General features: G+C 51.2%; 1 protein-coding gene across 3 annotated transcripts in view; it reads left to right on the top strand.

Annotated features, from left to right (window-relative positions):
- Nucleotides 1-23871, top strand: part of ERI3 (ERI1 exoribonuclease family member 3) — a 118717-nt gene that overhangs the window by 81937 nt on the left and 12909 nt on the right. For all 3 annotated transcript variants that reach the window (XM_016199237.2, XM_016199238.2, XM_016199239.2), the window contains one exon: nt 11625-11724. In XM_016199237.2, the coding sequence (XP_016054723.1) occupies nt 11625-11724 (100 nt within the window). The remainder of the gene's footprint in view (nt 1-11624; nt 11725-23871) is intronic.

Below are 23871 nucleotides of genomic sequence, written 5' to 3'. Positions count from 1 at the left end.
TTTGTTCTCTCTTTGTCTATTTATCACACTGTGAAGGTTGAAAGAGATGTTATTAATCTGGGAGAATGAAGGCAGGATTAGTGGTATGAATCGGATTTTGAGAGGTGTAATGATAGAAAGACTCGCTCGGCTGGCGGCCTGCGTGAGCTTGATAAATGGGGAGCACTCCAGACTGACTCGCGCCTTCCTCCGCGCTGTGCGCCCTGCCCGCTGGGGCGTGCCACGCTCTCAGATCTGCCAGCCAGCCCACCCCGCTCCTACCTGAACCGGAGCAAAAAGCCAAGGGTAAAGCAGACACAAATATCTCCCATCTCACTTGGAGACATCATTGCTTTCAGCACCCTTTTCAAGTGGAGGCCTGTCGAGTTCTCAAAGGAGTATGGGCAAAGGGAGCAAGGACCTAGACTCCTGCCTGCTTCTAGGCCCTGTGAGAGTAGAGTTTCCCTCTTGCCTTGACATGGATATCAAGGGTCAAGGAGTGGTAGGCAGTCCATAGGCCAGTCACGTAAGAGTACCAGACCATATGTAATATGCAATTAAGCCAAGTGCTGTTGGGAGAACTGTGATATAAACTGTGGAGGTCAGGATTGGACATGGAAGAGGGAGGAAGAGAAATCAAGAAGGGCTTCCTGAAGGTGGTGTCCTGGCAGACAGGTAGGATTTGGAGAGGGTAGAGGGAGACTAGTGTTCTAGGTGGGGAACTAGCATAAGCAAAGGTGTGAAAACAGAAATAAGCCTGACTTTTGTGGGAGGTTGAAGAGCCTCAGATCTGGTGAATTTCAGATCAAGAAGGGATGTAAGAAATCAAGCAATTAAGTCCCTCACTTTCCACTGGGGAAACAGGCCTGGGGACTAGAGTTGCCATTTTCTATTCAAGTCCTGTTATTTGTTATAAAGGTGCCCCTTCCATCATCCTGGGATGATACAGTGAGCCTTGCCCTCTTCTCTCTTCTGTAACTTTAGTTATAGCCTTACAACCTTCATCTTTGCAACCAGGAGATCCTGGCTTAGGTTCACCACTTCTTAGTCTCCAGCCCTTTCCTAACCTTGGCTCGGGGTTCTCCTCACACTCCTGCCCCCAGCCCAATCTGCAGTCTGCGTGGAGATTTCTGTCCCAGCCAGTTGACTGCTGCTTGTGTGGTGAGGAGAGGAATAGGAGACAGCCCACCCCATTCTGGGCTCCAGATGCCTCTGAGCCTGAGCATTTTCCTCCTTTATATCCCTCTGCAGTTTTCTCTGATCACTCTTTATTGCAGTGATTGGGCACTTATTGGAATCCATGTCTGTTTCTTCTCAAAGGACAGTGGGTTCTTTGAGGACAGGATCTACATATGATTCATTTAAGTTGCCAGGGTCTGGCAGGCCTTCAGTGAATGCATATAGCCTGGCATATAACAGGTTCTCAGTAAATATTTGTTGTGAATGAGTCAGTGTGATTCCCAAGTCCATACTCTTCCATCATATTACACCTGAGTAGAGTGAAGGTAGAGGTGACAAAGGGAGGTACAGGGACCCAGAGGTTGGGCGTGCCTGGAGAGGAGGCTCTTTGGGCCTTATCTCTGGAGGCTGTAGTCTCTCAGCCTTCCTTCTCCCCCCTCTAAACATCAGAGAAGAGAAGGGCCTCATCTGACCCTAAAAGCTTTTATTCTCTTCCTGGGTGAACTTACCTACTCCCACAATTTCATGTACCACCTGTATACTTTCTTAGAACTGTCTTATCTCAGCTCAGACCACTGAACTGAGCTCCTGGTCTACATATCCACCTTCTCCAGGCAGCCCACCTTGGATGTCCCACTGAAGACCATTTTGGTCTTTCTCAGTGATTTTCTTCCAAGCCTGGTTAGGGTTTCTGCTCTTGCAGGTCCTCAACCCCTCACTGTGTGTGAGTTTACATACATTTTTACATGTCTCTCCTTCTAGTTTGGAAGCCCCTTGAAGGCAGTGGCTTAGTTTACGTGATCTGTGTGTCTCTGGCACCTAGCAGAGAGCTTGGCACATGGTAGTTGCTTAGTAAGTGTATGTTATATGAGCAAGCCAGTGAAGAGGGAGGGGGGATCTGGGGTGGAGGGGTTTTTTTGTTGTTGTTGTTGTTTTTTAAATATATATCTTTATTGATTTCAGAGAGAAGAAGGGAGAGGGAGAGAGAGATAGAAACATCAATGATGAGAGAGTCATCATTGCTCGGCTGCCTCCTGCACACCCCCAACTGGAAATCGAGCCCGCAACCTGGGCGTGTGCCCTGACCAGAAATCAAACCGTGATTTCCTGGATCCTAGGCCAATGCCTGGCCGGGCTTTGGTGGAGGTTTTAAACACCCTTTTTATTTTTTTAGGGAGCAAGAAAGTGGAGGTGCATGTGTTGTGCACAGGTATGCACACACCTTCGTGTTTGCGGGGTGGGTGGCGCTAGTTGTGTCACATGCTCAATAAAGGATTATATTTTAATTTGGAAAGCACTTTAGAAACTTAAAGTGCTTTGCCTAAGTGCTGACTGCTATTAGTGTCTCCTTTTTATTAGGAAAAAGGACATGATTTTTCTCTTTTATCTTCAGGCCTGTCCAACTTCTGAGAGTCAAACTTAGCAAAATGCCTGCCCCTCACTGAGGACTAGTTACATGCCAAGTTCAAAGCTTTGGACTTGAAACACAGAATTTTGCTTTGCAGACTGGTTCTGACACCCCTGAGGGGTTAGCCCAACAGCTCAATATCAGGAAGGGGGTGGGAGAGACAGGGTCATTTGACATAGTTCAAGCTATAGTCCTGAGCCCATCCCATCTCCATATAGGCCTGAGTGGGAGGGCATAAGAACTTGAACCATTTGGGGGAGATAGGGGAATGACCCCAATGGTTATCAAAAACCCACTTGTCATAATACGAAGAACCAGACTTCAGAGAGAAAATTGGGGAGGAAAGGCCCCAGGAAGAATTGGGTTTGTGTAGTTCAGGGATGATAGGACCAAGAGGCAGAGTCATCACAGCTGCTGGACCTGGTGATGTTGAGAACTGCCACCACTAAGAGCTAGGTCAAAGGGAGGGAGTATGTGTAGCAGTAGCAAGAGGAATTCTTGTCTAGGAGTCCTTGAGGCAGGAACTGGCCTTATAAGAACTTTTGAGGGCTTTGCTGGTTTGAAGGAAAGGTAACAACCCTCCCTAAGGAGAAGATTTGGTGTTATAGTGGCAGGAGCTCCGGAAGGCTCAGCTGAGTCTTGTCGTTGGGCCTCTCTGTATGGCTTCTGCCCAGACTCTTTCCTGAGTATCCACAAGACAGACAGGTCTCAGTCTGGCCTATTTCTGCCAGCCCTGGATATGGAAAGCTTTGCTCATGGCTGAGGCACTGGGAGGTGGGGGCTTTGCCCTATCTTGCTAGTGCCCTGCAGTCCCCATCTCTTAATCGAGCCCAATCTTGGGGAGCTAGGGCAGGGGTGGGGTGAGGGGAGTACATCGAGCCTTCTGTCTTAACTTAATTTTCATACCTCCTGTTGTTAATTATAGAGATGTAATAATGCAATTAGTGCACGATTAAAAAAAATCCCTGATATGATTACCATGGATTTAATATCACATGATATATCATTATATCGTTATGCAGTGACAGATGTAATTGAAATACACTTATTGGAGCCAGGGGTGGTATTTCATTCAATCCCCAGCACCCCGGGGAGGAAAGGGCTGGCTAAAAAGAAGCAATGGGCGAGGAGATTGTAATGAAAACAAAGAAAACTCACAATGTAACTCTCACCCTGGGCAGTTGGCTCAGACTGACCTGCTGCCTTGACTCTGTGACAGTACACGTGGATCCCCAGACAGGCCAGCCTCTTCTTCTGTAGGGGCCAAGGCAGTGTGGCTGAGGAACTCCTTATCTGGCTCTCATCCCCAAAACCTCAGTGTCCCCAGGTCCTCTCTGACTCCGTAATAAAGCTCTGGGAATGTGAGGGAGAATACTTCACCTGAAAATAGACTCAGGACCCTCATGGGAACAAACTGAGCTGGCAGCTGTTCTCCAAATGTTGTGGTCCCTGGATGTATGGTGCAGCCCGTGCTTTTGCTGTGGTGGTAGTCCAGTGCGCTAGAGGCAGCTGTTCTATAGTAGGCAGTGAGCAGGAAGGTTAAGTACACAGAGATGGTAATTATCCCACTCAGGTTCTGCTGATGGACAGAGGCAGCAGCAGCTCTGGGGCTCCTGAACTATGCTGGTAGTCAGGGAACACTGAGCATACCAAACTACAGGCTGGGAGTAGAGAGGATGGGTTTGTGTCACCTGATGCGAGTGTCCTTCCTTTCATTGCTGGCCAGGCCTTTGCTGGGCCTGAGAAATGGGGGCTACCCATAAGGCCAAAGAGTTCAGAAAAGGAAAAGGGGTCAGGAACAGTCTCCTTTGCTGACACAGGAAGCTGAGCCCCCAGTTTTAAGGACAGTTATCAGGATTGCTGTTCTGCTAGGCAAGAACAGCAGTGGTTCCTGAAGGAGACTGGGTAGAATTGATTGACAGCAGTAGCAATTCTGAAAACCAGGCCTTCCTGCTTGGCAAAATTATAACTAAAGAGAGGACTTTTTTCTCCTTCCGTCAATGGAGACCATTCAGGGAGGCAGCAGTTATAATCCCTGCCCCGAGGATCTCCTAGCATATGGGTAACAGATTTATAAGCAGATCTAATGTTGCAGGTACTGTGTAGAGTATGGGTGGGTTTAAAGACAATATGAGTAAGACCCTGGCTGGGTGGCTCAGTTGGTTGGAGCATTGCCCTGTGCACCAAAAGGTTGCGGGTTTGATTCCTGATCAGGGCTCAACCTAGGTTGCAGGTTCAATCCCCGATCGGGGCATGTACAATAGGCAACTGATCGGTGTTTCTCTCTCACATCGATGTTTCGCTCTCTGTAAAATCTATAAAAACCATATCCTCAGGTGAGGATTAAAAAAAAAAAAAGGCATGAGTCAGGAAAGACTTAGTAAAGGAAGGTTCTTTTTTGAAAAATTGATTTCAGGGAGAGGAAGGGAAAGGGAGAGATAGAAGTATCAATGATGAGAGAGGATCATGGATCAGCTGCCTCCCACATACCCCCTACTGGAGATTGAGCCCACAGCCCGGGCATGTGCCCTGGCCAGGAACCAAACCATGACGTCCTGGTTCATGGGTCTACTCTCCGCCACTGAGCCACACCAGCCAGGCAAGGAAGGTACTTTTGAGTTGAGTATTGAAAGAGGAATATGTGTTCATTAGGACAAAACATGGGAGAAGTCAGGGCATTCTCGGTAGGCTGAAGAATTTCTTGAGCCAAGTCTGAGAGGCATGAAACAGCAATCCCAGGACTTAGTGGGTAGTAAGGAAAAAGAAGGAAGCAAGGTTGACCCCCACTTTTCTGATAGACCAGAAAACAGTGTTCACTGGAATTTCTAAATCCAGGTGGAGCCCGGTTGGTGTGGCTCAGTGGATTGAGCGTTGTCCCATGCACCAAAATGTCACTGGTTTGGTTCCCAGTGAGGGCACATGCCCGGGTTGCGGGCTCAATCCCCAGTAGGGGGCATGTAGGAGGCATCGGATCGATATTTCTCTCTCATCGATGTTTCTGTCTCTCTTTCCCTCTCCCTTCCTCTCTCTCTACAATCAATAACATATATTTTTTCAAAAATCCAGGTGGAAATGCCAGGTAGACAACAGAATATATATGTTTGACACTCAAGTAGAGGCAAGAAATATCAGTTTAGAAGTTGGAGAAGTTGAAGACTAGGAAGTTGAAGAAATTACACAGAAAGAGTGGTAAAGTAGCAAAAACAGGAAGAGAGAGCTCATGAGCACACACATTGGATGACCAGATGCAGAAGAGACTGTATAAGAGATTGCCAGGAAAACGTCAGAGATGTAATAAAACTCAGAGTGACTGAAAACAATAACTATTTTATTAGCTGATGGTTTCTGTAAGTCAGGCATTCATTAAGGGCTCAGTTAGGTGGTCTGGCTCAGGTTCTGTCATACGCTTGTACTCAGTGACTGAGCTGGTACAATGTGAGGTTGGACCAGCTGGAGGCTGGCTGGGCATCTCTCTTTACCTAGTCTTGTGGCTTCTCTCTGTGGCCTCTCTGCATGGGCTTGTTTGGGCTTCCTTACAACATGGCTGCCTCGGAGCAGTCTGACTACTTCAGGGCAGCTTAGGGCTCCGGGGCAAGAGTTCCAATGAATGAGGAGGAAGCGGCCTTAGCATATAGCATTTCTTAAAGTTACGTAGCATTACTTCTGCATTACTATGTTGCTTGAAATAGTTAAAAAAAAAAAAAAGCCCACCCACCCTATTTCACAGGGAGGTGACATAGACTCCCCTCTTGATGGTGGGTGTATCAGTCACATTGTAAGAACATGTGAGGTGGGAGATAATGTTACAGCCATCACTGGAAAATATAATCTGCCACAATTGGTGTATTAGTACCCAGAAAAGGGAGAGGGAACAGCATTCTCAAAAGCAAGGTACACTTTGGGTGTTGGCACCAAGGATATTTGGAGGTGGCAGTGGGAGGGGCATCCCTAAGTGATCTTAGGCATACCTGGAGGAAAGAACTACCATTCTATTTTATAGTACAGGAAACTGAGGCTCAGAGAAGTTTGACAACTCATCCAAAGTTAAAGCACCAATAACTGGCAGAACTGGGAACCAGATCCTGGTTTGTCTGACTCCTGAGCCCAGACACTGCCCTTCTGTAAGACTGGACTCCCAGGCGTGCCATCGTCATGTTTACCTGTGGTCTCGGTACTCGGTTCACCAGCTATAGAAGTATTGGCCAGTTAGATAAAAAGGTTAGGTAGTGGTTATGTCTGTCAGACTTTATCTCCCCCTTCCTCCAGAGTATAATGTTTATGGCTTTGTCTGTTGGGTGTTTATGGGGATGGCAGTTGATTTTACTCTGTTCCTCATCTTGGGAAATGGCCCATCAGCCTTATGCCCAGGGGATGACAGTCACCTAGAGATCCGGTTAAAGGCCTCCTCCTCCCAACTTGTGGAGAGGCTGGATAAATCAATGTGCTGGGGTTGGCTTGGAAGCCCTGTGTTTTCTGGAATTTGCAGGGTGGTCTGTGCTTCTGTCTGCAGTCTGATCTGGGTTCATGCTCACTCTATGTCCGCTCTACTCTCAGGGCCCTGGTAGGTAGCAAATGGGTAGGTAGAGACACCCCAGCAGCTGTCGATGCCTCTTCTTTCCTCTTTGAAGGATCTGATGCTGCTGCCAATGAGGGCTACTTCATCTATTAAACCCAATACACTTGTCGCAGCTGCTAAGCCCCCGTAAGCCGCCGGGCGCCGTGTTTGTGATGGGACTGACAGTGCATGGAGGAGGCTGATTATACACGATTCCATTTCGCGGGCCCAGCAATGTAATTTCACAGGGCGATCAGCGTTTGCATGTAATAGCAGGCTGTGCTGAGGTGTCAGAATATTAAAGGCGCTAATGGCAAAGCTCCCTGTTACACAGGGGGCCACCCGCCGCGCCTACAGCAGGGCTGCGTGGCAGGCCCGTCGCAGATGGCTGGCCACTAAGCTAATGGGGCAGCAGCCAAGGCAGGCAGAGCCACAAGAGGGGAGAGCCAGCCGGGAGCAGCTCGGCACCTGCTTCCCTGCGCATGGAAATTACAGCAGCCCAGGGGAAAGGAAGTGTGCATGCCTGCCTGGCACAGGGCTGGGATGGCACAGTTTGGTAGACCAGTATTTCTCACCCCAACTCCATCTGCCCTGGATAGGACTTGGACTCCTCAGACATCCTTCTACCTGCCCCACCCTCTGGTCAGGGACCCATCAGGTAGGCCCTGATGGCCGGGAGAAGTGCAGCTGGAAAAGTGGCACCCAGAGAATTTGGAACCAGCATGGAAACGGGGCTCAGGCACAGATCTTGGCAAGAGCTCTTAAAACAGATTGCTGCCCTGTACTGATCAAGGTCAGAAAGCTTCTGGGTCCCTTACCCCCACACCGCACAGGCTGGCAGGGGGAGGGGGGGATAGGAAGCAAGCAGGGGGAAATGGGGTAGACTAATTAGGGCCCCTCAGTTGATGCCAGTTTGCACAAAGCTGAGAGGCAGCACTTCAAGATATGGCTCCTTCTGTCCATGTTGGCTACCCCAGCAACACCCAACCCTTGCCTGTGCACTCACTAACCTTGCTCCTGTAATTCTCCTTTGCCCCTGCTATATCTTCTACCTGGTATACTCCAGCACCACTCCTTCCAGGGAGCTTTCCTAGCCACCTCTAATCCCACAGGGCTATCTGTTTCCATTGTCCCTGTAGGCAACCCAAGGGGACAGCCTCCCTGAATCCTGCTGCTCTGATGGTTCCCTGGGTCCCAGACTTCACTTCTCAGCCAGAATCTAAGACATAGTCCACATGGTCCTGTCCTGAGCTAGACTCCCAGGAAGGCTCTGCTAAGAATCCTGGATGGTTATGATCTCTTAGGGGGGATGTCAAGAGGGAGTGGGAAATGGAAGGGCAGTGGAGAGAGCAGGGGCTTTAGAAGGCAGGGGTGTGCTGGAGGGGGGGCAGTGGGCATGTGGGTACAGGTGCATAGGGCAGCAGGTACAAGTACCCAGACCACACATTGGTAGGAGCACAGGTTGCTGTAGGACCCTGTATTCTCTGGGTGGCTCTCTGTGTCCACTGGCTGTGCCTGAAGGTTACCAGAAGTGGCAGGGGTAGCTTGAGGTGCTGGTCCATCTTACTGTGCCTAGAGGGTTCCATGAACTGGTGGTCACACGTGAAGTTCAGCTCTGCAGGGCTGTGTGGCAGTACCTGGAGGAAACATGCCAGGGTTCTCAGTCGGGCAGCAGGGGGAGGGCCCAGGCTGAAGGAGAGCAGTTTTAATTAACCATTTTTAATATCATTTTGGACTTTGGCTGGTATGTGAAGGCCCCGCTGGAAGCAGCATTTGTAAAAATTAAATCCCTCTTATTAGGAGCTTGCCAGACCCATGTGCACGTGCTGTTCCTCCCCCCTCCCCTGCCCCCCTGAGGAAGTGCTGGATGAGGCCATGTCACGGTAGCAATTGGTTATCACGCCTTATCTGGGAATATGAAACTGTGCGGCATAACACCCGCGGCCACGGTGGAGACGCCAATTCATCTCACCCTGGCTCTGACAAGCTAGACTGCCCTTCCTGAAAGGCATCCGTCAGGCGGGACAGGGGCTGACGCCTTGCTTGGTGCCCCTGCTTTCCTGACATGGGTGCTAGCTTGCCCTGGTCCAGCCTGGTCCTCCTGGGCTCACTGCCCTCCACCCCCCCTTCCACACGTCCCAGTCTGGGGAAGTTCTTGGGGAGTCATTATTATAATAATAATCTAATCATGCTGACACGCATTGGGGCAAGCGTCTAATGTTATCTGGAGTGGTCTTCCCGCTTAACTGTGATAAGACTCAGGATGACGTGCAGATAACGTTGAGCTGCCCTGTCCCCGAGCTGAGAGCAGAGCAGAGGGGCCTCAGCAGCCCTGCCGCCCGCCGCTTTAAGCCGGGAAGCGGCAGCACCTGCTAATGCAAGTGTTTAATATTTGATGGGCTGGGATAAAGCAGGATCACCTTCGAATTGAATTGAGTGTCAGCCGAGAATCTATTACTGAAATTCGGGTGTGATTTGACAGCAAAGTAGACGATGTTATTCTTCACTAGTTACTGCAATCTTCTCCCCGACATCACTTAAATATTTTTTTCTTTGCTTGAGTAAACACACATTATCCTTCTTTTTTCCCCTTCCTTCCCTTTTTCCTTTTTAGAAGGAGAAAAAAAAACCCATCCAGCTTGCCTTCTCCAGGCTGATAGAGTAGATTGTTATTTCTTTATTTGTCCTATTAAATGGAATTTCTGATCGTTTAATCCGGCCTTTGTAAGTGATTTTAAAGTACTTGAAAGCTGGCCCGCCACTGCTCTCTGGCCCACTGCACTCCAGCCATGGCCCTGACCATGCATAGCAGCTTCTTCAGCTATGCACCACCCACTGGCTGCTTTCCCTGCCTGCCTGTGTTTCCTGGGCTCTGCCCTAGCTCAAAGCCAGGGACTTCTCCCCTGTCCTTGAGTCTTACATTCAGCCCCCAATTTGTGGTTGGAGCTGTAACTTGGGAAAGGGTGGGAGGGTTGGCTGGGGTGTTGGGCTGTGGCTGGTACCCCTGTGGTAAAGGAAAATGGCTTTGGAGGGTGCTGAGGGTGAAGTACACTGGCTCCTAGCCTTTCAGTGCCCATGGGGCTGAGGCTTGGTTCCTGCAGCTGGGCACGAAGGGTACTAACCCTCTGCCCAGCTTCTTGCCCCTGGCACAGACTATGTGCAGCCTACTGTCTTTAGTTTCTGAACCTTTGCTGGATGCTCTCCTTTGTGAAGGAGTCTTTAGTGGGATGGGGACTTCCTGGGCCCAGTGAGGGGCACTTCAGTGCCTGTCTGACCATGGCTGCAGTCACTTTAGTATCATGAGCGGACTCACCATCTGACTTCTGGGGACTCACCCAAGCTTCATTCCCATTCACCATTGTCCCACACTCCTCCTGCTACTAGGAGAAGGGCAGCCTGATGTTTGGGGACTTCTAAAGTGAGGGGATGGGTAATGTTTGAAGTATCAGTTAGCTGCGCAAGCCCACTGGTAGAAGCCCAGGACTTTGCTAGCAGGCTGAACAGGAATTAAATTCCCATTGGACCACTTAATAGTGTTCTAACCCTTATATGTCTCTTCTTTCTGGGTCTCAGTTTCCTTACCTGTGACATTAGGTCTTCATGCCTGTAAGGAATTGTAAGAACAGGTGCCATTCATGTCCTACCATGTGTCCTACCCACCCCCCTCCATGGAGGTTGGAGGCTGCCAGGTGACAGGAGTAGGGGATAGAGGGGGGCAATGAAGTGCCGGGGGTCTGAGCAGATCGATGCCCCCAGCACTTCCTTCCCCAACCCCAGGAAAACAATTAAGTACAGATCGATGGGTGGCCGCTTTGAATATGCATAAGTGAGCACTTGACCTTCAGCAGAGATCTGCTTCCCCCTAACACACACACACACACACACACACACACACACCACCCCACACCACCCCCCTTCCTGTGCTCCCCTCACAGCTGCTTGAGTCAACCAGGTGACCTCACTCCTCAGTGGAGCTCCCACATGGCACTCAGCCTCTACAACCTCACCTGTCTCTGTGTCAAAAGCAACTTGACCACAGGCAGGTGGTTGGCCCCCTCTCGCTTCGATTTTCATATCCGTGAAGTTTGAATACATTGGCCTCCAAGTCCTTCCAGATACCAGTCTCTGTGACCAGTAATACTGTGGGGAGGGGGTCCAGCAGAGTGCTAGGGACTTTGGAGAGGAAGAAATTTACGGGCAAAGGAGGTACCCTAATGAGAGGAGGAGTCCTGACAAGAAGGATCTTAGTAAATGGGAGCTCTCTAGAGGAGCTGGTGAGGGGGCACCCAATGAGGGTCAAGGCTCTCTGATGGGGAGAGATGCCCAGGAGAGAGGGAGCTCTGGAGGAGGAAGGGGTTTTCTGATGGAAGGGAGACCCAGTGAGGGGACTCTCATGAAGTGGTATTATGAGTCTTGCGGGGAAGATTTGGTGGGGGAGGGTGAGTGATGGGTTGGTTCAGGGGTCAGGGCCTCTGTTAACCATTCTTGCCTCCTGTCTTCTAGGCTTACAGCTTCGCCATGGGCTGCTGGCCCAAGAATGGACTTCTAGACATGAACAAGGGCCTCAGCCTGCAGCACATAGGCCGGCCCCACAGCGGCATTGGTCAGTCCTTCCACATGTCCCCCTGGCAGCTCAATCAGTCCCCTGCCCACATGTCCCAGTCCCCTAGCACACAGAGGGGTTCTGTGGCTCTTCCAGTGCTCTTAACAGCGTGCTCTCTGTAGCTGGGGAGAGTGGGGGAATGGAGGTGGCGTCAGGGGAGAGTGGAACCAGGCCACTGGAAAGGGTCTCTCAAAACAATATTTAGGAGAAGACTCACAGGTAGCCTTGGATTCGAGCCAAGGTACCCCCACCGTGGGCTGCGTCTCTGGTGGTTGCGTCTCTGGTGGGTGATGTCCTCAGAGGGGTGGGCACATGTCAGCTCACCCACCCCCCATGGAGCTGGAAGAGGCTGTTTAATATTGTTTCAAGTCTGTGGCCACTAAACTGGGCAATCAATGGGAGTTAAGGAGATGAATTATTTAAACCTCACCAGCTTTTAATTAGTCGGGGTCCTTCTGACCGATGGCTCCATCCACAGGGTATTGACTCCCCCGCAGGAGCAGCAGCCTCCATTGAGCGGTGCCTGGGTTGGGAGGGGTCATTTGGGGTACCAGGTGGGGGTGCACCCTCAGGGAGATTATTGCTTGGGAGGGGGCTGGAATGGCTGTGGTTCTAGGCATTGGAGGCTCTGCTAGCCTCTGATCTGTCAGTATGGATACGTTTCTGTCTGTGAGTGTGTGTGTGTGTCTGAGTGTGTCTGACAACTTCAGCTACTTGTCTCCATGTGTCTAAGAGTATATATGTGTCTGTGTACATCTGTATCTGAGGGATGCATGTGTGTGTAACAGTACATACATATTTTCTTGAGGTCAGTATCTGTATATGGTAGCAACTGTCAGCTTGTCAGAAAGTATGTCTGTTCGTTTCTGTGTATCTTAGTGTGCATATGCACACATGTGCATGCAAATGCTACCAAGCAGGCATAAGCTTTGTTCCAAGTGGGGAGGAGCAGCAGTATTCTTGGGTGGTGCTACAACATTATCATAACCTATGTACCTTTGGGGAAGTATCGGGTTGAGGGGAGGGGACTGGCAAAATACACCAAAAGGGCCCAGTCGCCTGCTACAAACAAGTCCGTCATCCTCTCCACAGATACCACTGGTGCCTGGTGCGTGCTGGGCATTCTGAGTAAAAGTTCCTGTCCTCAGGGAGCTCACATCCTGGGATGAGACAGAGACTGAACTGGGCATTTGCCACCCGAGGCACTGAGGGCTGTGATAGAAATATCAAGGCTGCCCCAAACAAGGTTTCCTCAGTTACCAAGGGAGCTTCTACTCCTTCATTTACATCCCACTGACTTCTGGGATGCCCTGTGTCATTCTTTTTTTTTTTTTTTTTAAATATATCTTTAATGATTTCGGAGAGAGGAAGGTAGAGAGAGAGAAACATCAATGATGAGAGTCATCGATCGGCTGCCTCTTGCATGTACCCCACTGGGAATGGAGCCCGCAACCCGGGCATGTGCCCTGACCGGGAATCGAACCCCAATTGCCTGGATTATAGGTCAATGCTCAACCGCTGAGCCGCTCCCGGCCGTGCTCTCGTGAGGTTTTGGTGAGACAGAGGAGGTTTGTGAGTGAGAAAACAGCACGATCAGAGCTCTGATTCAGAATCACTGAGGCACTCTGCTGCACAGACTAGTTCTTAACAGGTGCTCAGTTCAATCAGGTGAATGAATGAATGAGTTGATGAGGCAATGGAAGAGTGATGGGAAAGGTCCACAGAGAATGAGGACCAGTGAGAGGACTTGCATTGGCCCAGGGGAGGAGGAACTGCCTGTAATTGAGTCTGGCTAGTGGGAGGGAGCAGGACTGGGTTAACTCATCCTGCCCACCCTGGAGCTGGGTGCCTTGCTTCTATGTATCTGTCTAGGGTGTGTTTTTGAGAGGAGGCTTCCTTGTTTCCACTCTTTGCTGCCTCCTGGGACTCAGTGGTGTCCCTCTTGTCTCTTCACTCATGTTGATTCTGGGTTAGGACCCCTTAAGTGTTCTTTCTTCATAGGAGAAGGTTTTTCCATCTGGGTGGGCCCCAGGGGATAGCCCAAGGCTGTGAGTGACAACAGAGTAAGTAAGGGCTTTGGAGCCAGAAGTTCTAGTTCTACCATCCAGAGCCCTGTGACCTTCCTCTCATGGTTGTTGGGAAGGTTCAGTGAAGTCAGCTGTGTGAAGGGCTTGTGCAGTGCCTGGCACATGCAAACAGTGGGTGCTCAAGGACACTGGGGGTTCCTGACATTTGGTGTTTGTATTTTTGAATGAAGAGGGCTGCCCTGCCAGCTCCTGGCTGGTTCTGAGGTGTGGGTGAGGGTGCTTGGAAGGGAGGGAGGATGCAGGGCATTAATTGGGCTGGGAGAGGCGGGGAGGGGAGGCATGGGTTTTGAGCAGTGAGGTTAATGGCCCTCGCGCCAAAGAGACAGCTTTAATGAGCTTCAGCTGGCGGTGCCCCGAGTTACTGTGCGTGCTAAAAGGGTCGCGCTGTAAGAGTTTGATGTGGACTATTTCCCAGCCCTGGGGTCAGGGGTCAGCTGCTGTCACTGGCCACTCAGGCTGGTCCTCAGTGACATGGTGCTAATTAACTGTGTGAGGAGCTGCCAGCCTGGAGTGGGGAGTGGTATGTATATTGAGGGGTGGGGGGGAGGTAGCACTGGTTATGCTGGGCAAGGGTCCTGCAGATTCTCACAGTTTAACAATCTCCAGGATCTGCTTGGTACTCCCATAATGCCATGGGAGGGGGTAGTGGCTCAATGTGCAAATCACCAATGACCCTTGGCCCATCGATGATCCTGAGCCTCTTTCTAAGGTATGTGTGGCAGGGGGAGCCTGTGGGGCCTACTTGGCGGGGACTCCTGCTGAGCATTGGGTGGTGGAGGTGCTGAGAGAGCAAAGGAGCAGGCATACTGGAGGGGTAGACTGATGGGAGGGGCAGAGAGATCCAGCTATAGAAGGGGAGAAGGCCGCTGGGATGTATATGGGTAGCTGAGCTGTTTGAGGGGGAATGTGGGAATGTTCAGGCAGAGAAGTGACCTGGTTAGAGTTGGGCTTTGGTCAGAGCAGCCTGAGAGTACACAGGGAGGACTGCTGAGGAGAAATTGCAGAAGGGAAGGTGCAGTGAGGCACATGGAGGTGATGGTTAATTCAGAGCCAGCAGTGGCTGTGGGAATGGAGTCAGGACCAGGTCAGTGAACATTTACCTTGCTCCTACTATGTGTCAGGAGCTGTGATAAGTGCTAGAAATATATTGGTAAAGATGACAGACACAGTGCCCAGCCCCTACAGAGCTCACAGGCACAATTCAGGATGGGGTAATAGCTTTGCCTTGAGGACTGAGGAGGAGAGAGGGCTCAGGGACGGAAGCAGTGAAACTCTGGGAGGAAAGGGGCTATAGGGCTGTCAGCATGACCTCTTAGTCAGGGGAGGGATGCCTCTTCCTTGGGAGAGTGGATTTGGCCTTGTGAGCCTGGTGACCAAGGTGGTGCTAGAGTGGCCTGTGAGTGAGGAGGGACTGCATGTATGTAGAACTTGCTGTTTTGTGGGCTCTGTCAGCTTTCTTGGCTTGGTCCAAAGGCTCTCGGCAGGCAGCCTCCACCAGGGACTGCTGAGTGCTGTGTGGTTTTGTTTTCATTTCTGCCAAGCGTCAGCAAGGCACTCACATTATTTAGGGGCACTTTATGTTAACTAATTTAATTTTCACACCAGTATTATGAAGGTCAGCATCATCATTCCCATTTTATAGGTTAGGGAACTGGAGCTTAATTAGTTAAGTGACTTGCCTGAGGTCACACAGCCAGTTGACCTGAGGAGCAAGATTCAAACCCAGGTGCATCTAAATGCAGAGCCTGTGTTCTAACCACTGTGCTGAACTCGAAGTGCTTTTTTGGTGTCAGGCTTTGTGCTACCAACAGAGACAATGAGGAAGAACACAAGTTCACTTCCCTCACTTCCTTCAGTGTGATGAGAAACATTTAGGCCTTGACAAAGCTTCAGTAGCAACAACTGAGGAGGAAAGGAAAGGAGGTGTTGCCACCCCTTCACTTCCGCTGTAGTCTCGCTCAGAGCTAGGGCTCCGCAACCATTGGCTTCTGACCTCCTGACGTCTTTCTGACCCCGACAGTTCTTACTTTGTGAGTTGGGTTTGTTCTCTACCTCTTGGCTCAGGAAAACCTGCCCATCTTCCAGGGGCCACCTCCTCTTGGAATCTTGCCTGGCCTTCCCAGTGTGAGTATACAGAATATACCTTTAGGCCCCAATTATAACTTGTTTACTAATGATCAGTCCCCATATACTTTACCTCTCTAAGGGCAAGATCCAGGCCTCCTTTGCTTCTTTCTTTTTGGAAATCTGCACAGGAAATGTTAGTAAAATCTAACCAGTTATTGGGACGTGGAGGCCCCATAGACTGTTGGTTTCAGCTGGTTGGGAGAATAACTGGAACCTTCCCTGATGCCCAGCTGGGTGGTCCTACCCTTGTTGCTTCACCCCTCTGCTCAGGGATTGAGGAGGGCCCCTCCAAGGCTCATGGTAAGGCGGGGTGGCCAGACAACAAGTAGGTTCTCTCAGGGACTTATAGCCCAGCACAGTTTGGCAAGAGAGCTAGGCTGGCAAGTGGCAGGATGGGGGTCTGGCCCCAGGAGGGCAGTACTGGCCTGTGGTCTCCCCTGAAGGAGTGGGGTGTCTATCAAGAGTCTAGTCAGAGCACATTAGCTTTGTGACATGGATCTCATTAGCGCCTTGAAGAGGTGTCACTGCGGGAGAATCATCGGCTCAGGGAGACTCTTGTACCAAAAGGAAGAAAGGACAGTGACAGCCTTTTCTCTGCTGTCTCTGCCACCAGCTCCCTGGGCCGCCTGCCCTCCTCCTCCTAGTGGGGGTGTGGGGGTGCTGGCTAATGAGCTCGTCTACAGTACAGCTTTGCCTTCCCCTCCTTGAAGTTCTCCGGGTCCCTCTGAAGACCTCAGGCCTAGGATTAGCACACACCAAACACCAGCCCCCCTCTTGCCCAGCAGGGAGTTCCTTCTGATCACCCTGCCTGCTACCATAGGCAAGGGAAAGGAGGTGGGGCCAAGACAGCCACTGTGGCCAGTGGGTGGGGGCTTTCACCTTTGGAAAACTTAAGCCCTCTGCCTCCCTTAACCATGTCCACTTCTGTGCAGTGGGCTCTTCCCAGATTTGTGATCTTCTCTGCCCCTCTTTCCCCATGACATCTCCCATCCTGGCAGGGTCTCCATCCCTATGATGAACCTTCCTCCCAATGCAAGGAAGAATTTGGGAACTCTGGCCCAAGGTTCAACAGAATGTGGCATTTAGATATGATCTGATATAGAATTTTTTGGCTCATCTAGGACTTCAGAATTAGCAAGAGCCCAGTGTCTGGGCTTCAGATGACCTGATGGTGAAGTATTGATATGAAGGCCCTGCAGACCTGATAGCCCTCTTTCTAGCTGACCTTGAGGGGTACCTCCGCAGCTCCCCCCTGCTTCAGCTATCTTCAGGGCTGGGAGGGGAGGAGTCAGCACGGCTGCCTTATGGGGAGGGCACAGAGACAGCTGGAGTACATGCTTCCCCAGCACTACCCCCACTCCTGTCTGTTCTTTGTGGTGTAACCCAAAGAAAGTGAGGAGGATGGATAGCCATGAGAAGAGAGGACTCTCCAGGCACCCACAGTCTACACTGGCCTGCTTGGATAGTGCTCAGGGAGAGAGGTACACACCTTCCTCCCCAAGCTGGCATCCTTGGAGCCCCACAGACATCTGAGGACTTGGTCCTTGCCAGACACCATGCTCTAGTCTTCAGTAGCAACCACAGGGAAAATGGATAGATGTATGGACACATGGATTGATGGATGGATGGAGGAAGGTTCTGGTATATGTACGTATATGTTCTGTGTGTGTGATGCACTGGGAAGTACAATCTTTGTTTCCCTATATTCCTAGCCCCAGGCCCCAGCTGGGCCTCCCCTTGTCTCTCTCTGTATCTCCTGTCAAACCACCGCAGACATAAATGACAAAGAAATCAGAAAGACAGATCAATGCTGGCCAAATTAGCACTTGCAGATAGACTGTGTGGGGATGTCAGCGCCCTGACCCCTGGTGATCTTGCAGCCTTCACTGCTGATATTATGCAAATTGCATCCATCTGGCAGGACCCGCGTGCTTGCTGCTTCTACTCAGAGGAGTAATGGGCTGGGGGTGGGCGGGAGTATTGGAGCAAGAGTCGGTGGAGTAAGTGTGTGTGCGTGTGTGTGCATGCGTGAGCATGTACTTGAGTGTATGTGAGGGCGTGCGGTGCCCACCAAGCACTGGGTGGTGATGGAGTGATTGACAGGGCAGATAAGGGGCTGCATTGGATTCCTTTGGGCTGAGGGATTAGGAGCAGCCACAGATGGGAGATAACCGGACTTCATTTCAGTTTATTTTCCTCCTTATCCCCTCTCCCCACCTTCGCTCCCCGAAAAACACAATCTCTCTAGTTTGCGTTTTCATCAATATTTGCAAGTCATTACCACTGGTTTAAGGTGAGAGACAATGTCAGGGCCCAGACTATGCCGGCCCCTCCCCCAATCTTGTGCAGGCCTGGTACCCTGAGAATGAATTCCTAGAGCAGCCCAGACAGCCTGCACTCCAGTGGTGTTCACAGCAGCCCTCCTCCCTTGCCCACAGTACTCACAGGGTGACCCATACCTCACGGACGAGTCCTACTAACCTACCTCGTCTGGGTCCCTGCCCCTCCCACCTGTTGCTGCTGTGTGACATCCTTGCCTCCAAGGTTAGGCTCCAGCTTAGGTTCTTCTGCCCCTGGTATTAGCTGTGCCCCTGGGAGCTGTTCTTCTTCAGAATTCTAGTCCCTTCCTCACAGGTCTTCCAGTCCTTAACACTATTGGCCAGGGCCCAGAGCCCAGCTGGGAAAAGTGGGGCCTGGGGCCTACAGAAAGGGGAATGTGTTTGGTCTGGCCTGAATCCCCATCTATATCAGCATCCTTCCATGACATTTGCTGAGTGTCAGAAGTAGTAAAGATGACTTTATGTCTGTTACCTCATTGAATCCCCAAACCCTATGAGATAGGAGATATCACCAGGTAGGAAACTGAGGCTCAGGAAGGTTGTCATTCACCCAAGTCTACAGAGCAAGGAAGTGGAGGGCTGGAATTTAAATATACATCTCTCTAGGGTCAGAGCTCTTAATCAGCAAGTTGTACTACCTCACAGCCAGGCCTCCAACATCTCACACTCAGACACACACATCACCACACCTGTCTCTATTTAAAGGAACCGTCATGTACAGTAGGCAGATAAATTCCTTCAGCTTGTAGCCTCTGAGCACAAACCCTGACCCAGACTAGATCCCCTGCCAGGCTGAACTAGACAGAGGGAACAGAATTCAAGCACATGCTGCTCTCAGGAGCTTTGTGTCTGAGACAGTTGGGCTGTAGCAAGAAGGACACACAGAGGACAGAATGTACCCAGCAGCTGAGCCTGTCCAGGGATATGTCACAGCATGTGGCATTTAGGCTCCTACAGCTCAGGGATAGGGGCTGAGTAGCTCAGGCCAGCCAGCTGTGGTGGCTGAGGGTATAGCTGTCCCAGAGGCCCCTCCAAAACTGGGTTCCAGCTGTACCCACCCACCAGGCAAGGTTGGGAGCTGGGAGTGTTGGGGACATGTCCGGGGACACGTGTGCAAGGGGAGCTTGTTCTAATGAGGAGAACATGGCTGCTAGTTAGGCGAGGGGCGGGCGGGGAGCCTCAGAGTTGATTGAAGGCAGGGGCAGGGGTCAGACAATTAGGCCCAGATCCGGCCGTTTGATGTGAGTTCTGAGGCCTCAAAGCCTCCCTTCAGCCCGCTCCCTTCACTCCCTCCTCTCCCTCCTCTCCCTCCTCTTTCCTTTCTTCTTCTGCCCAAAGGCAGGAAGGATGGAAACGCTTACTCTCACTGTTACTATTATTAAACTCTGTGGCAGGCCAGCCAGACCCCAGGACTCCTGCCCACAGGGGGCCCCCCAAGGCTCCTTGGGCCCCAGGGGACATCTGGTCAGTAGCCAAGGCCAGGGACAAGGTGAGACCCAGGGCAGTGTAACCCTTCTGCCTCTCTTGCTTCAGAGGCAGTAGTGAATGGGGCCTCCCAGTGGAGATTCAGGCCTGGGGCTGCCAGGGCCACATCCCAAGCCTGCTTTGACCATCACCTCCTGCAGCCACCTAGTTCTTATCTGTTCTCTCCTGGGGTTGTGGGATGAGGGCATGGTTCATTCACTGCCATACCCAGTCACACAGTTGTCTACATCAGTCACACCAAAACCTTGCCCCTCGAGGTAAAGATAAATAGAGCCCCACAGTACTGTCATACACCAAAGGGTAGACAATGTCCCCCTACCCCCAGCCCAGGTGTTATAACCCACATTGTCACAGGGTCCTACTCTAGTCATACACTGGCTTGCACAAAAGCCATGACTGTCCCCTAGACAGGGCCCTGGGAGCTAAGCCCCTCCCCCAGAGTAGCTGGGAATTGCAGTAAGATCTTGTGTCCGGGATGGGTGGGGACTGGGTCTTTCCAGTCCCGCATCCTAGGAAATAAGCCTTTCCAGCTGATACTGACCAGAGAGTGGAAGAAAGCCAAATTGGGGGGGCAGTGGGGAGAGGGAGGGTGGGAGCAGAGATAAATGTTAGCTCATTTCTTCCGTAATTAGTTACTCCCTCATCCCCGCGTTGTAATTGTGAACAAGCTGTAATGTTTAATTAGTCTGTAAATGAAACCCCAATTTCATAATGGCCTGGCTGACAGGGCTAAGTGAGCAGGGGAGGAGGGGAGGGGAGGTAATAGGGAGGGCTTGCAGAGGGGGAGGGCGGGCTTGTGGAATCACCTCCTCTTCTTTCAGCCCCAGTCTGGCCTCTGTAGGGGGAGGCTGAGTGATTGGGTCCAGTACTTGCACTCACCTTTACTAGCCTCTGCACTGGCCCTTCTTACCAGAGAAAGGAGAGGGAAGGGAAGGTTCCTGGCATCCTTATTCCACCTTCCCTGCCTCCCCTTCAGTTCTGTGGTTGGGATACCACAGTCACAGTCCAACCTAGATGCATCTGGTTGGAGAAACCCAGGTTTGTGACCTCAACAAGAAGGATGATGCTTCCTCCGCAGGTTCAACCTTCCCTCTCCCAAATCACCCAGCTAAGCAGCCTTTGCTTAGCACCTGGACCTCAGGATCTGGTCCTTCACCTAAAGGAGCCAGTGATTGGCACAGGATAGGCCCGTCTCCACCCATCCCACTGCTTGTAGAATCTAGCATCTGCGCCATGTTGACACCCAGGCCAGGCATTCTCTCAGTAGGTATCACAGCAGACTGTGATAAACGGGAGCTGCCGCAGGGGGGAGCCCTTGGCCCCACCGCTGCCTCATCGGTCTCTCCCTGTCTTCCCCACAGCATCCCCACTGCCTGCACACACCCCACCCGCCTGCCGCAGCCATAAATCTCAATTTACGAGGGTGGCTCTGGTGGGGGAGGGAGGCAGCGCCGCTAATGACGGCTCCTCAGCCGGATTTTTCATGTTGCACAGTCATAAATTTTTAAGAACAGCATGGGCAGCACGTTAGCGAGTTATCGAGGCTGCCTCTGTGCTGGCTGCCTAGCTCCAAGAGAGCAAGCAGAGTATCTGGGTAGGGCAGAGGAGGTGTTTGGGGTGGGGGTGGGGCTGGGGCCCAGCAGCCAAACTAGTGTGGAGGCAAGGGTAAGGCTGGGCCAAGCAGGCAGCTAGCATGAGCCTTGGCACAGGGTGGGGAGTGCTGCCAGAGCAGCTGGGCGCCAGAGACAGATGCATGGGTGGGATCAGGCGTGTGGGCACACAGACCATAGTATTGGGAGCCACCGATGGATGCCTCTGCTCCAGGACTTGACACCATGATGTACGGGGAGCCTGAAGACATATGGATTTTCAAAGTGGCCACTTTGAATAGAATTACAAACCCTGGCAGAGCAGCACTTGATTCATAAGCCAGGTGCCTTTTAGGATTGTTCTTGGGAGCTAAGGTCCCTGGAGTCACCAAGAGAGATTCCTAGGGAAATGCCCAGAGGGGGTGGATCTGTGAATATTCTGGAGCCTTTAGTTAAGGCTCATCACTTCCAGGTGGGGTGTCCTGAGTAAGCCATTCACCTTCCTAGGCCTCTGGTTCTTCCCCTTTAAAGTGGGGTTGATAGCTCCTGCCTCTCCAGGCTTCCTCCGAGGATTTGAAAGTGCTATAAAACCCTGAGTACAAGTTAGCTCAGTTGTCTATTTAAATCTCTGGGAGAGTTTTGAGGATCATGTCTGGGGAAAAGATCTCTGCTAGGCATTTGCTTTTTTTCAGTCATTCAGAAGTCCAGTACTGGGTTTTCAGAGGCGAGGGAAGTCCCTTCCTAGTAGGTGATGTGAACACTTGTGGCTGAGGTTGGTCAGTGTTCCCCACCCTGTGCCTGGTCTCCCCTTGGGGACCATGGGCAGGTCCTGTGCTGTTGTGCTGTGGTGCACCTAAGCCTCCAAGTGGCTCTAAACCACCTAGGCCTGCACAGGCCCATCACAAGTCCTCAGACCAAGTGCTCCCCAGAGCTCCCTATCTGTGCAATTGAGGATTAATGGTTTTGATCATCTCTCAGGAGCACAGTCAAGAAATCAGATACTGCTCAAGTTAGCAGAAGTGATGTAAGTGTGTGTTTGTATCAAGGTGTTCAGGGTGACTCTGTGGTAATCCACTGGGACTGATTGTTTAGGAAGAAGAGCGTCCCCAAACTGGGCCTTGTTGGTGTAGGGACAGTCCCCTGCCCCTTCTCAAGCCACTCTCATGTTCCCTGTACACCAGCACAATGCCTACCCTCATTTCCTGGAACCTTCCATGCCTTCTCTCACCTTAAGGCTTCCCACATTCATTTTTCCCCTGGGAGCCCCTATTCCCACCTCTTGGTCTAATTAATACCTGCTCATCCTTTGAGCGCAGCTCAAATTTTGCTTCCCCAGGGAAGTCTTCCCTGTTCCCCCGTGCACTCGATAGCACCCCTCACTCCCTTTATACACTCTGTCACAATCATAATTAAGAAATGAGTTATTTAATGCCTCTCTCCCCCACTAGATTGTAAGTTCCCTGAGGGCAGGAACTTACATCTGTTTTGTTCAGTTTGTATCCCCAAAGCATAACATAGCATCTGATTCATGTAGGCAGATAGTAAATAAAATGTATTGTTTTGAATTGAGTTAAATTGAGTTGAGATGGCCCTGGCCCACCCCTGTGTGCCAGGGCAAGGGAAGGCGGAGAGAGAAGTGCCTGGAGCTGAGGTGGTTCCCATTAGTCCTCATGATTAATTCACAACCACACTGTGATGGAGTAGGCTTTTCCCCAGTCAGCCGCTCCGCTGGGGCCCACCTGTTAGTGACAAACAAACAAAGGGGATAAATAATGCATTGGGAGCTGAGCCAGGCAAGGCTGCGGTATTGAAATTAATAGGGATTAGCTGAGCAGCTTGAGGATGAAATATTTACCAGGTGAGACTGGGCTTAGGGAGGGCAGCCCCATCTGAGTCCTCAGGCATAGCCAGGCCTGTGTCTAGGGCATCACTGGCTAGGACTGGGGAGCCCCAGCACCATTACTGCTGCCCCCAGTGCCTTGGTTTGCAGGCCAGACTGGCCAGAGTGCTGAGAGCTCAGGTCCCATCCAGCCTCCTGGCATGGCAGGTTTTAGAGAAACCAAGATACTAGGAAGGAGTGGAGGTAGGGAAGGGCCTGGAGCCCTGGGGATGGGATGATAACTGATTTTCAGGGCCCTGGCATGTCTAGGCTTTAGGTGGCAAATGTCAGGGCCAGAGTAGGTTCACCTGTGATCTTGACACACCACCCTTCCCTCCTTTTCCTCCATCCTTCCATTCTTCCACTTAATACATGTAGACTGGGGGCCTCTAACATTAGTGCCCTCAAGGGGTTTGTGATCTAGCAGGAGGTAACCGAGGCAATCTTAGTGGGGAAGCACATAGAAGGGATTCCTAACAAAGGTGGGGGCCCAGATAAGGCACCCCAGGAAACAATAGCAAGCCCAGGTTCTGAGGGATCGGGGGAATGCTAGGGGAGAAGAGGAGGGAGAAGTTCCAGGCAGAAGGAAAAGCATGTGAAAAAGCTGAGCAACAAGAGAGTCTGAACTACAGTCCCTCTTC

This window comes from Miniopterus natalensis, chromosome 9 (genome assembly GCF_054644295.1).
Source record: "Miniopterus natalensis isolate mMinNat1 chromosome 9, mMinNat1.hap1, whole genome shotgun sequence".
NCBI classification, from domain to species: Eukaryota; Metazoa; Chordata; class Mammalia; order Chiroptera; family Miniopteridae; genus Miniopterus; species Miniopterus natalensis.
The sequence above is the reverse complement of the archived record's forward strand: the minus strand, read 5'-3'. Positions and strand labels throughout refer to the sequence as shown.